Source organism: Propithecus coquereli, unplaced genomic scaffold, assembly GCF_000956105.1.
Source record: "Propithecus coquereli isolate 6110/MARCELLA unplaced genomic scaffold, Pcoq_1.0 Scaffold442, whole genome shotgun sequence".
NCBI classification, from domain to species: domain Eukaryota; kingdom Metazoa; phylum Chordata; class Mammalia; order Primates; family Indriidae; genus Propithecus; species Propithecus coquereli.
In genome coordinates this window covers 1,952,988-1,964,674 of record NW_012150197.1, presented here as the reverse complement: position 1 = coordinate 1,964,674, position 11,687 = coordinate 1,952,988, and the positions used below count along the sequence as shown (strand labels likewise).

Sequence of the window (11,687 nt, the reverse complement as noted above, 5' to 3'; positions counted from 1 at the left end):
CAGACATAAAAGTCATTGCGATCCAACCTCCCAGCCCCCCCCCCCGACTTCCTTCTAGCCCCACGGCCGTCCTGCCTGGGTGGACGGAGAGGGGTGGCCTCGTGTCCCCCACCCCTGCATATTCCAGCAATCCAGGGCCAGCCCCCCAGCAACCCGTGTTCGTCCCCCCAGTCCTGAACGTCAGGGTTCTCGTGCGTGGCGGGCAACGGACCAGGGACTGCTCACCTTCCACGTGTCCCCACGCTGCGGCAGCCACATCCTGGTGGCCGAGGGAAGGGCACAGGCAAAGGAGAGCTCTGTGCAGGGCAGCGTGGGGCCTCCTTCCTGGCGCTCCACGGGAGAGGCCCCGGCGAGGCGAGGGTTAGCAAAGCTGAACAGATTCCCTCGGGCAGGTCTGCCCACAGCCTCCCCTGCTCTGTGAGCCTCTGAGTGGGAGACGGGCTGCGAGTTTCCCCAAACCTGTTTGGCCAAGGAGCCCTTCTTCATGGCACAGCTTGCAAGACAGGTGCACCAAGGAACCCGCCTTGGAAAAACAGGGACCTGTGTTTTATCTCTTACGGTGGAGGTGGTTTGTGTTAGAAAAAAGAAAGCAGTGATGAGCTGAACCCGCGGGGGAGGGAGGTCTTGAGCGTCCCCCTGGGCGTGTTAAACCAGGCATCAAAACATGCCTCGAAGGGCAGTGGCCCCCAGGTCCGTGAGCCCCACCCTGTGGGTACCGAAGACTCTGAGACAGGCGAGTGTCATTTCTCGCTCCTTCCCTCGTCATCATCACCAGCCACACCCTGGTGAGCAAGGCAGGCCCTGGGGGCAGCCAGGAAGCGGCCCTGGGAGCCCTGTCCCATGTGGGGGCCCTTCCCTCCAAAAGGCTGTGCCCCAGTGCTGAGGGGCGGGACCTACGTCCCTGTTCACGCCTGCGACTGCCAAGCCCTCCCTGCGTTCCTGATTGCAGGGGAGAAGTTTTGCACTTTGTGAGCAGAGAGCAGAGCTCCTTAAAGCCTGTCGAAGGCCTCAGATAAAAGCACTCATCGAACACGCAATGACACCTTTTGTTAGGCATGTTAATGAAGCAATTTCTCATGCCATTAATCCCTGATCCTCTGTGGAAGGTGCAGACGCCAGCTGTGATTGCAATTAGACAGTCCCCAGTGGGAGTGAGCCGCGACCCCACGTCCAGGCAGAGCCCAGCCCATAGAGAGGGGGACACTGAATCCATGCCCCGGGCTCAGAGCACCCAGGGGAGCCGGTCATGGGGTCACGGTGGGGCCACACCCCTGCATCCATGAGACATGACCGTTACAGGCAGTGGTGGGCAGGGTCTCCCCAGCCCGCGAGACCCGCTCTCCCTCCCTCACGTTCCATGCCGGCGGCTCCCTCTCCTGCCCTCAGTGCCGTCAGCTCGTCCGACCCCCACCACATCCCTGGGAGTGGGCGCTGTCACTGCCTCGTGCCATAGACAGGGACGCTGAGCCATGTGACCGCAGCCCCTGTGCCTGGGAGAAGTGACGTTTGGGGAAGGAGCGAAGCTGGCTTTCTAGGTATGGCTGCGCCCGGCCCCGCAGGGGAGCCAGCCATCCCTGCCGTGGGCTCAAATCGAGTCCTCTCCAACTGACCAGCTGGGTGTTGGGGACAATCCACACTACATACATCCTGTCCTGAGGTCGTTAAAAACATCCTGTGAGGTCATGCGAGGCAAGGAGGTGAAAATAGTAGCTCTTACTGCTGACATTGGCCTCGTGCAGCCGGGCACAGCCCCATGCTTGCCACAGCCGCTGGGCCCCAGTAGGGTGGCACAGGTGTGGGAGGAGGTGGCAGGGAGGGATGGTCTATCTGGGACTTAGGTGACCGACTCACTGTGGGACACTCCGTCACTTCGTTGATGGGCCCTTACAGGGACTGACACCAACCTTCAAATAGTGTCACTTTCTGTAAATGGCCTAAGGTGATACCAGGTTGCTGGCGTCCCTCGCCACCTTCCAGAAGCAAATGTCGTCTCCTCCAGTGTAAGGTATCACACCAGGCCTGGAGTTCTGTCGTCTTTTATATACAATGTCCAGCACTCGGCCTCATGACAGGCACCTGCGGGGGACAGGATAAGACAATATAAGTAAAGAGCAAGAGGAACAGCACATGATAAGAAAAGACTTGCAGAGGCTCCAGGTAATGGAGATATAAAACATAGATTTTATAATAACTGTGCTTACTGTGTTTAAGCAAATTATAAGATTTTGAGAGAGAAGTAGAAGATACAAAAAAGATATAATTGGGCAACTTAGAACTAGAATATATAGCAAAGTTAAGAGCTCAATGGATAGATATGTCTGAAGATTAGTCATAGTTGAAGAGAGAATTAGTGAAACAGAGGATATCAAAGGAAATATTCATGTTCTACAAGTAAAGAGCTATGCGGGAGGAAAATGCAGGAGAAAGGACCGGAGACTGTGGAGCAGTAAGAAGGTCTGACGTCTGTGTTCGGAGCATGAGGGGGGAGATAAAATGGAGCAGAAGCAATATTTGAAAATATACTGGCAGAAAATATTCCAACTGGCAGCAGATATCTGGGTATAGATTCGAGAAGCCCCATGAACTCCAAACAAAGCAAATAGAAGGAAAATATTTTAAGGAAAAAATAAATTTCCTTAATAAATTAAGGAAAATGAGTGCTTCATGGGAAAATAGGTAAAACCAAAAGACAAAGAAGAAATGTTGAAAATCAGAAGAAACAACAGAGCTTGCAGCCTGAGGGAACAAAATGCGGCGCAGAGCCGGCTTCCCTGGGCACCGTGGAGACGACAAGATGGCGGAGTGACCGTGCCAAGGCGCCAAAGAAAGTAGAATTTTGTCACCAGTAACGCCGTCCTCCCAGAAGTGGAATAAAGACATTTGCAAACAAACGGAAGCTGAGAGAATCCGTCACCAGGTGTGTTCTTCAGACAAAAATAAGCTGAGCGGAGGTGAAAGTGATTCAGAGGAAGGAGGCTGGGACAGGGGGACGCGTGACGAGAGCCACCTCTCACGGGAGGTGACGCGGGCAGCTCCGTCACGACAGGAGTTGCACAGACTTTGGGAAAAGATAAATGGGTCAGAGAGATGTGAGTTGCTTGCGTTGTGCTGGAAGATGATGGAAAAACGCAAATTAATGTCGTCCTTTGGTAAGATGAAGATACTTGTTATAAGGTCTTTGAAAAATCACTGAAAGTCATAAAAATGTAAATGTTTTCAGATAATAGATAAAAAACACCATGATAAAGTTACCGATACAAAAGATGCAAAAAAAGAGAAAAGGAAGGGAAGGGAAGGGCTGTATATTTCTCTTTCTGTAGGACGACAGAAATGCAAATGTGTCAGTGAAGTGAAATAGATTCATATTAACTGTTGTAAGTGAAAGCAAATGTATTCACAGATCGGACAAAGGAAAATTCCAACTATGTGCAGTTTGTAAAAGGTAAATCTCAAAAGTGTGAGGAGAGGTTGAAAGTAAAATCACAGGGAAAATCTCACACAAACGTGATAGGGAAGAGAGACGGTGGGCATCTGTTAACGTCAGATCCGGAGGAGGCAGCAGCTCTTGGAATGACAGCCAGGCCAGCCCACCAGGATGACAGAAGACTCCTGAATTTGTGTGCACTTAATAACACGACTTCAAAATATTTATGCCAAAGTTGATAGAAATAAACAAATATGCAAACAATGGTAAAGTTTAACAAGTATTTCTTAGTAAATAACAGAACAAGCAGATAAAATGTTGGTAAGGAAACAGATTAGAACCACACAGTTAGTAGGTCTGACCTCGCAGAAGCACATGATGTACGACACAGAAACTGGCCGCTCCTCAGGACACATCGCTTTCAGGTGTACACAGAACGTCTACAAAAATTAACCAAGTCTCAACGTAGTTGGGAGGTTTAAGATCAAAACATAATTTGTTTTCTTACCTCTGAGTAATTAAGCTAGAAATCGATGACAAAGAAAATAACTGGAAAATCCCCGAGGTTAAGTAAAAGCCTTCGCAGTAGCCCTTGGGTAGAAAAGAAATCATATGGGAAGTAGAGAAAATTTTGAGCTCAGTCATAAAACTAGTTGGATGTAGCTCACATCTGCCCAGATGGAAATGCTCAGGCCGAAATGCACACACTGGAGATAAAGACGACAGAACGCAGTGGTCTGAGCATTCATCTCAAGAAATTATAATAAAGCATAGAAGACAAAACCTGGAGTAGAAACAAGGGAATTGAAAAAGAAAGAGGAGAAAATAATGAAATATAAAATAATAGAAACAGCAAAGACCAAAGTTGGTCCTTTAAACTACTGATCTGATCAGATTGAGTAAAGAAAAGACAGGAACAGCAACTGGTCTGTATCAGGAATAAGAACAGGGCATGATGAGCAATCTTGTGCACATTAGAAAGACCATTTGAGGACATTATATACAATATTTTTAAATATACATGAAATGGATATTAGTCTAGAAATATACAAATTACCAAAACTAACATAAGAAAAAATCTCTGAACTGTTTAATTATTACAAACAAAATTAAAACTAAAATCCTTGTCGCAAACAAATGTCCATGCCTGTCGGCCCCACTGGTAAGTTGTACCCAAACTGTCAAGAGCAACGAAAACCAATCTTACACAAACTTGTCCACAGAACCAAATGAGGAATTTCTCCCCCAAAGTCTTATTGCTCCAAATTCTGATACTGACCATGCCCAACACCTGGTGTGAACTGTGTCCCAAACCAGCAAAGACTTTGCCTAAGATGGGAAAGACCATGTGCAAAACCTGGCACAAGTTGCGTCTAAAACCAGCAAGAACCTGTCCATACAGACAAAAACCGTGTCCAAAACTAGTAAGAACCATGTTCAGAAACATCAAGAACCTTGAAAGAACATGGAAGAGGATAATTATAGGCCAATTTTGCTCATAAATAGATGCAAAAACACTAAGCAAAACATTAACAACCTTGAAATCCAGTAGTGTTTACACGGGATGATAAATCACAGTCAAATTGGATTTGTTCTAAGAACGTCAAACTGCTTTAATCAACGTAACTTAACACGGAATGAAAGATAAAAATCATATGATCATCTGAATAGCAATTGTTAAAACGTAACTTCCCTTCAGGACAAAAATATACAGCAAATTAGGAAAATAGGGAACCTTTCCTAATGTCATAAGTGGTATCTACAAAAACCTACAGGGAATATTCAATTTACTGTTCAAATACTCAAAACCTTCCCTTGAGATCAGAAATATGACAAAGAAGCTATCACATCACACACTGGAGGTATAAGCCAATGCAGTAAGGCAAGAAAAAGAAATCAGAACGAATAAAACATAACTTGTAGCTCATACAATTCTACAGGTTAACAAGGGTGCTGGCTCTAACACGATTACGCCTCTGTACACCAGGAACAAATCCTTAGAAAATGGAGTCTGAACTAGATCCAATTACAGCAGCATTAAAAATGATCATACAACTATGAATGGATCTAACAATAGTGTACAAGACCCTTACATATTACTGAGAAAAATTAAAGACCTTTAGAACGGGAGGGACACGCCACACCCATGACTTAGACAGCTAATGTTGCGTGATATTAATTTCTACAGCGTCAACACAGTCTCAATGAAAATCCTGGCAGATCGTTGCTTGCTCGTTCTAGAATGGTAACAAGCTGATTTTAAATTTCTAAATGGAAAAGCAAAGGGCCAAGAGTTGCCAGAATAAGGAGAAGACTCAGGATGTGCTCGTCAGGACGTCAAGATGTGTTAGCAAATTCAGGCGGGGCTTCCCAGCCGCGGTGCCACCCACGTTTGGGGCAGACACTCCTCTGGGTGGGACCATCCCGTGCGCTGTAGGACAATTAGGGGCATCCTGGCCTACACCCCCATGTGCAACCGGAGCTCTCTCCAGCCATTGCCCACGTTCCCTGGGGGCATAAAACTGCCCCTTTGCAAACCACTGAACTGTAGCAGTTAAAATGGTGTGGTTTTGGGGAGCAATGATGGTTAGGTAGACAATGGAACAGAATGGTGAGCCCAGAAAAAGATACATAATGTTTTAAAAAAAATCAGTTTCACAGATGTATAACTTTCATACAAAATTCCCCCACTTAGTGTTCACCATTTGACGAGAGCACGAGGGTTACGAGGGAGCTCTTGTTGGGGGCTCATTCTGGGGTGGCCCGTTCAGCGGTTCACCTCTGTCTGGTACTTTTTTGCACATAGTTTATCAGGCACAATTTAAAAACTTCTTTAAACAAATGCACACAGAGGGCTTCCTGGCCGGGTGTGGAGAAAGTGGAGCGTTCAGATGGGGACACACAGTGGACGAGAGAGGTTGGTGGAACGTTCTAGAGAAACGAACAGCCTCCTTCGAAGCAGCAGTTACATGGTGTTAAAGGTCCCGGGGACACTTATTGACAGGAGTCTGGAAGCCAATTCCTCAAGGCCCGTCGCGGGGACCCTACTTTCCCGGTTCTGCAAATTTCATCTCTCCTGTGTCGCGGTTTCTCCAAGTGCGGCCTCCTCCTCCGTAATTTTAGCGACTCTCCTTGGACTTGGGTGAAGCTACAGCGTCAGGTTAGATGAACCATAAAAATGTGGCAACTTCTTTCCTCCTTCTGTCCTCTCTTAGCAGCTACTGAGAGGCCGTCTTTCTGCGGGTAACATAAGCAGTGCTAGAATTTGGAAGAACTTTTTTTTGGTGCAGTCTTGCAGGCAAGCTGATAGCAATTCAATTAGAAAATGCAAATGAGGTCACGTATTTCCCACCAGAGTGCTGAATCGCCCCTGAGGAATCAGCCATATCCCGGCGCACAGTAAATACTTGAGATAAAGTTTCACACGCGGTTGTCATCTGACTTGCTGCCGCAGCACTCGAAGTGGCAACAGGACCTGTGGGTGTAGTTTGCAAAAAAGGAACTGTTGTTTATGAAACTAATATCGTGCCTTATAGCGCGTCAGCACTCACGACCGATAAACTCGCGAGCAGCGCCCCACGGCCAGACAGGCCCGAGCCACGCTGGGTCTTTCCTCGGGGTTTCTGCCTCCCCGGGTGTTACCGGCTGAACCGTGTTCCCCAGAATTCGGGTGTCGAAGTCCTAACCTCAGACCGTGACCTCATTTGAAAACAGGGGCTTTGCGGGTGTCACTAGGAGGAGGTCGTTAGGGCGGCCCGACCCGGTGTGGCTGCTGTCCTTACAGAAGGGGGACGTTTGGACACAGACTTGCACGCGGGGAGAACGCTACACGAGATGAAGGCAGAGATCGGGGTGACGCTTGCACAGGCCACGGAGCACCCAGGGTGCTGGCAACACCGGAAGCCGGGAGAGGCTGGGCCAGAGCCCTCCTCCGTCCCCCACTCAGTGCAAGCGTCCGGGGGCCGCGGCCCGGCAGCCGCCACCTTCTGTGAGTTGCAGGGGCTGGTGTTCCGACCTGAGCCCGGCCCCCCGGGGGCTGGTGAGTTCTCACAGAAGGGGCCGGGGTGCACCAGGCAGGGAGGACACGGCCACTTGGGGTTTTCCACACAATGTGTTTCTGCAAGAGGCGTGTCTGCCTGGGGAAGCAACTAGAAGGCCCTTAGGTGCTGGCCCAAGTTTGAAGCTCACGTCTTCAGAAAATAGCAATGTTTCTTTTATCCTTCCCCAAAATACGGCCCTCAATGGGACTGGAAAAAAGCAATTCTAGAAAAGTAAACAGCAACGGTGCCACTGGCAAGCTTGTAGACAACGGTCCGCTGTCCCCAGCGTCCTTCAGAAGACGACTAGCTATTTTAATGAGTGTTAATAACCTCCCTGCTCCTGCAAGTCCAGACAGTGCCGCCAACACGTGGGTCTGCGTCAGACACAGGCGTGGCCGCCTTTGGGACTGGGCGGAGCGTGTGTTGTCGTGTGCCTGCGGGTGCTTCTCCACGCCGAAACCCACGGCCGACCCACGGTCACGACACGGTACTTTCTGTGTGTCAACCCATTTACATCCATCCTGACACAGGCCCTTTAGCTATTGACAGTCTCATGTGTGTGCATGTGATCGTGTGTTCCCACACACGTGTGTGTTCATGTGTGCATGCATACATGTGTGTGCACGTGCATGTATAAAGTGCAGGCATGCATGAGTGTGTTCATGTACATGTGTGCGCGCGTGTCGGGGGCCTGTGGAGGGCCCCCTGGGCAGAGGGGTGAGGGCCCAAGCTGCCCTCCTGCAGGTGTTCAGAGAAACCATCAAGCCTGGTTCTTCAGACCAACACGTTAGTGTTTCACTCCGAGGCCGCGGCCCCCACTGGTATTTGGTTAAAAATAAAATCCTCAGTGTTTCTGGAGAAGGATCCGTGGAAACAGTGACAGGGTGCTCGTGGACACAGTCTCTGATACCCGGCGAACAGTCCCAGCAGGAACGGGCATCCGTGAGCCCAAGGCCCGTACCTGGGCAGCTGGCGTCACACGGTAGACGACAGTGACAGTCCATGAAGCTGGACCTCCGGGCGCTCGTGTCTTGTCCTCAGCCAGGGCATCCGGCGTTATCTGGATCCGCCTTGGTTGTCACAGCTGGCGGGCGGAGGTCAGGGACGGCTCAGCACCCTCAGCGCCAGGGCGGCCCCAGCCTCAGCGTGGAGGAACCTGATCCACAGCCGCTGTGAAACCCTCGCTAGGACCGGGGTCCCTGGCGCACTGGGGGCAGGGGCCAAGCATCGTGGCAGGTGGCCGCGGCCTCACACCCATGATTGTCCAGGTCTATTTGTTCCAGAACAGTCTGGGGTCTCTTTCCCTGCTTCTCTGGCCGGACGGGAATACCACCCGTCACCCTCACGGAGGCCGACATCCGTCCGCTGCTCCCTGGTCAGCCACAGCCTTGTCTTTCTTTCTTCAGTTTCGTGAGAGACGAGGCCGAAGCAGTGGGGCGGCGGCTTTCAGATCTTCGTCCAGAGAAATGTGTTTGCGATGCTCATTAGGAACAGCACAAACCCCCACCGGATCATGGCGATTATCAGAGGCTGCCCGAAGAGCTGCAGCTAATCTACGTCCCCGGGGACCCCGCGCACTTTCAGACGTCACATCCAGAGGCACCCGCTTGGCACACAGTGCGGCGGGCGATGGGGCCCAGGACTGCAGCGTGGCGGGAGTGTGCTTTGTGCCCACGGGGAGGGCCGAGTCCCAACCCGCCCCCCAGTGACCACAGCACGACCCCGGGCAAGTCATCGAACTCCCCCTGCTGGAAGAGAGGACGTGCTCGCTCCCCCCGCCGCCCAGGCACGAGTGACGGGAGAGGGCCGCCCGGGCGCGCAGCTGGCGGCAGCGTGGAGGTGTCGCGCTAAGGCCTCCCTTCCTGATAGACAGAATGGAGCAACAGCCACCGTTCTGTTCAGGAAACCTTTCTTTGTGTTATTACTACAGGATTTTCCAACACGCTCTCCCCTTCTTACAGGAAGTCAGGAGTAAGAAACTCCTCGGTGCTCGGGGGGCAGAGACGGCACGTTCATCCCCAGTGGTGTCACCAATGTAGGAAAAGACCCACTAAGTGCCGTTTCAGAACCAAACTTGTGCAAATGTTCGTTTAGAATGTCCCACACGTGCTCTTTGTTAAAGAATGTGGGTGTCGTCCTGTTGTTTTATTTCATGTTTGTTAAATACCATTTCACTCTGTCCATCCTTGGCTACCATGGAAACCGGCTGGAAGGCTGCAGACAATACCCTGGTTAAATATTTCAAATATACGTGTTCTCGGGGAAGTGAAGCGCACCCTTTTTCAAAGGTGTATTGAGAAGGAAGCAGGAGGCTTCCGTGCACGCCAGCGCCCCTTTCTAAAGCAGTCTGATTATCCTCCGTAAAGACCAGCGCCAGGCTCGACATTTGGGGAAGACCTTTCTTCCTTGACTGAAGCAGGTTTCACCCAAAGCGCCGAGGAAGCAACAAGAACAAGACGGAATCAAATCGAAGAGAGTGGAGAATGACCTTGCTCTGGGAGGACACGTCGCACCCCTCGCCCCGCCTGGCAGCACCGGTCCCAGCGCAGAAACGGTGCCTCCCCGCGCTTCACTGAGCCGCAGACTCCTGTGCAATCGACAGTCTTGGAGCCCCCGACCCTAAGACGTGGTGTCGTTTGTACGGCTGAGACTGACCACTTACCCAAACGTCAGTGCCACCACGCGCGCTCGGCGGTGCACTGAGATGACGTCAGTGGGTCTGCGTCACTGCTGCGTGAGAAGGCGCAGGCGCCCCCGGGGAGCCAGAGGCTAGAGGAAGTCACAGGCAGGTGGGCTGGGAGGACGGAGGTGGGGCTGCGCAGGTGGGACTGCTCAGTGCATTGAGGGGCGAGGGCCTGCGTTATCCACGGATAACAAACAGAAGATGCTTCGGCCTCTTTGGGACTCCAGGACTTGCATGGGGCCTCAGAGCTGCCAGAACCTTCCATCCTGAGAGCACCATGAAACCCAGGTACAAGTAAAACCCTTGGGAAGCCCCATTGCTCCGCCGTGCTGATGCTCCATGAAGAAGGGCCACGCTAGGGGGTCGGGCGTGCGGTAGTCATGACGCTTTGCCTATGTGGCCAGTCCACAGTGTGGCCCTTCGGGCATCAGCGTGGCCCTGCTGAGCGGATGCACCAGTCGGTAGGGGTCTGTCTCATAAGCAGCCCCCAGTGGCACCTCCAAGATCAGTTCTGAGTCCATCGACATTCTACGCAGTTGCAAGGCGTATTAGAAGAAAATAAAATCTGCACGTTAGACACATCTTGCCCTTGGCATACCCACGCGGCAAGACCCGCCAGCACCCAGCGTGAAAGAAAGTTCTGCTCTGAGTTTAGTTCTCCTGTGATAATCAGCTTTTCCACTCACACTAAAACCCGTCTTGAATACCCCTGTTCACCCAGATTTCTACTCCTGGAGACATTTGCCGCCTCTGTTTTTATCTTCACGGCAGAGGAGGACGCCGCCTTCCCACTGCGTGGCTTGCAGGGTGTGCAGGGGAAGAGGGCGAGCCCCCAGCTTGGGGCTGTCGCAGGTGTTGATTTCTTCCCTTCCTTGGAGGAATCGCTCCCGTGCACTCTGCCCCGCCGGGGGGGCCGGGAGGGCCAGTAAAGTCAGGGAAGTGAAAAAACTGAATTCCCTCTGCACCCCCACCCGTTCCTTGACACCGAGCTGAGCAAGTGGCTTATTCTCTGCTTATGCAAATCAGACCCGCAGCTCCTGCGTGGAAGCCGAGTCTCTGGGCGTTCCAGGTTCACGGGCTACGCTGCCAATCAGAGACGCGAGGTTGCACGGGACCCCCCGGAAAGCCACTACTCCGGGTGAGGGACGTCCGTGGCTATGTCCTTCCAGGATGGGCTGGGGTGCACCCCATACAGCTGGCACGGAGCTCCTTGACCAAGACATTGGCGGGCAGGGGCATGTCCCCCAGGAAGTGACTTAAAAAGTTTCCATGAATTCCTTTTATTGAATCAGGCAGACTTGTGCCCGTGCCATTTTTCTCAAAATTGGGAATTCCAGGTGCTAAGGAAGCACCCAGCAGGGTCAGCCCCGGGCCCTGCGCCTGGGTGGGTTGGTGTGTGGGGGACGTCACCTTTGCCGTCTGACACTCCTGTCTCCAAAGGGCAGGGCTGCTCAGCTCTCCTTAGAGACTCGGATCTGGCTTCTGGAAATTTGGAGCAATTTCCATTTCATGCCGCCTCTCAAGCTAATGACTTGTGCTA

General features: G+C 51.7%; 1 protein-coding gene across 1 annotated transcript in view; it reads left to right on the top strand.

Annotated features, from left to right (window-relative positions):
* CDH4 (cadherin 4, type 1, R-cadherin (retinal)) overlaps positions 1–11,687 on the top strand; it is a 132,079-nt gene that overhangs the window by 4,720 nt on the left and 115,672 nt on the right. The window contains exon 5 of the mRNA XM_012654554.1: positions 172–310. Coding sequence (XP_012510008.1) covers positions 172–310 — 139 coding nt within the window. The remainder of the gene's footprint in view (positions 1–171; positions 311–11,687) is intronic.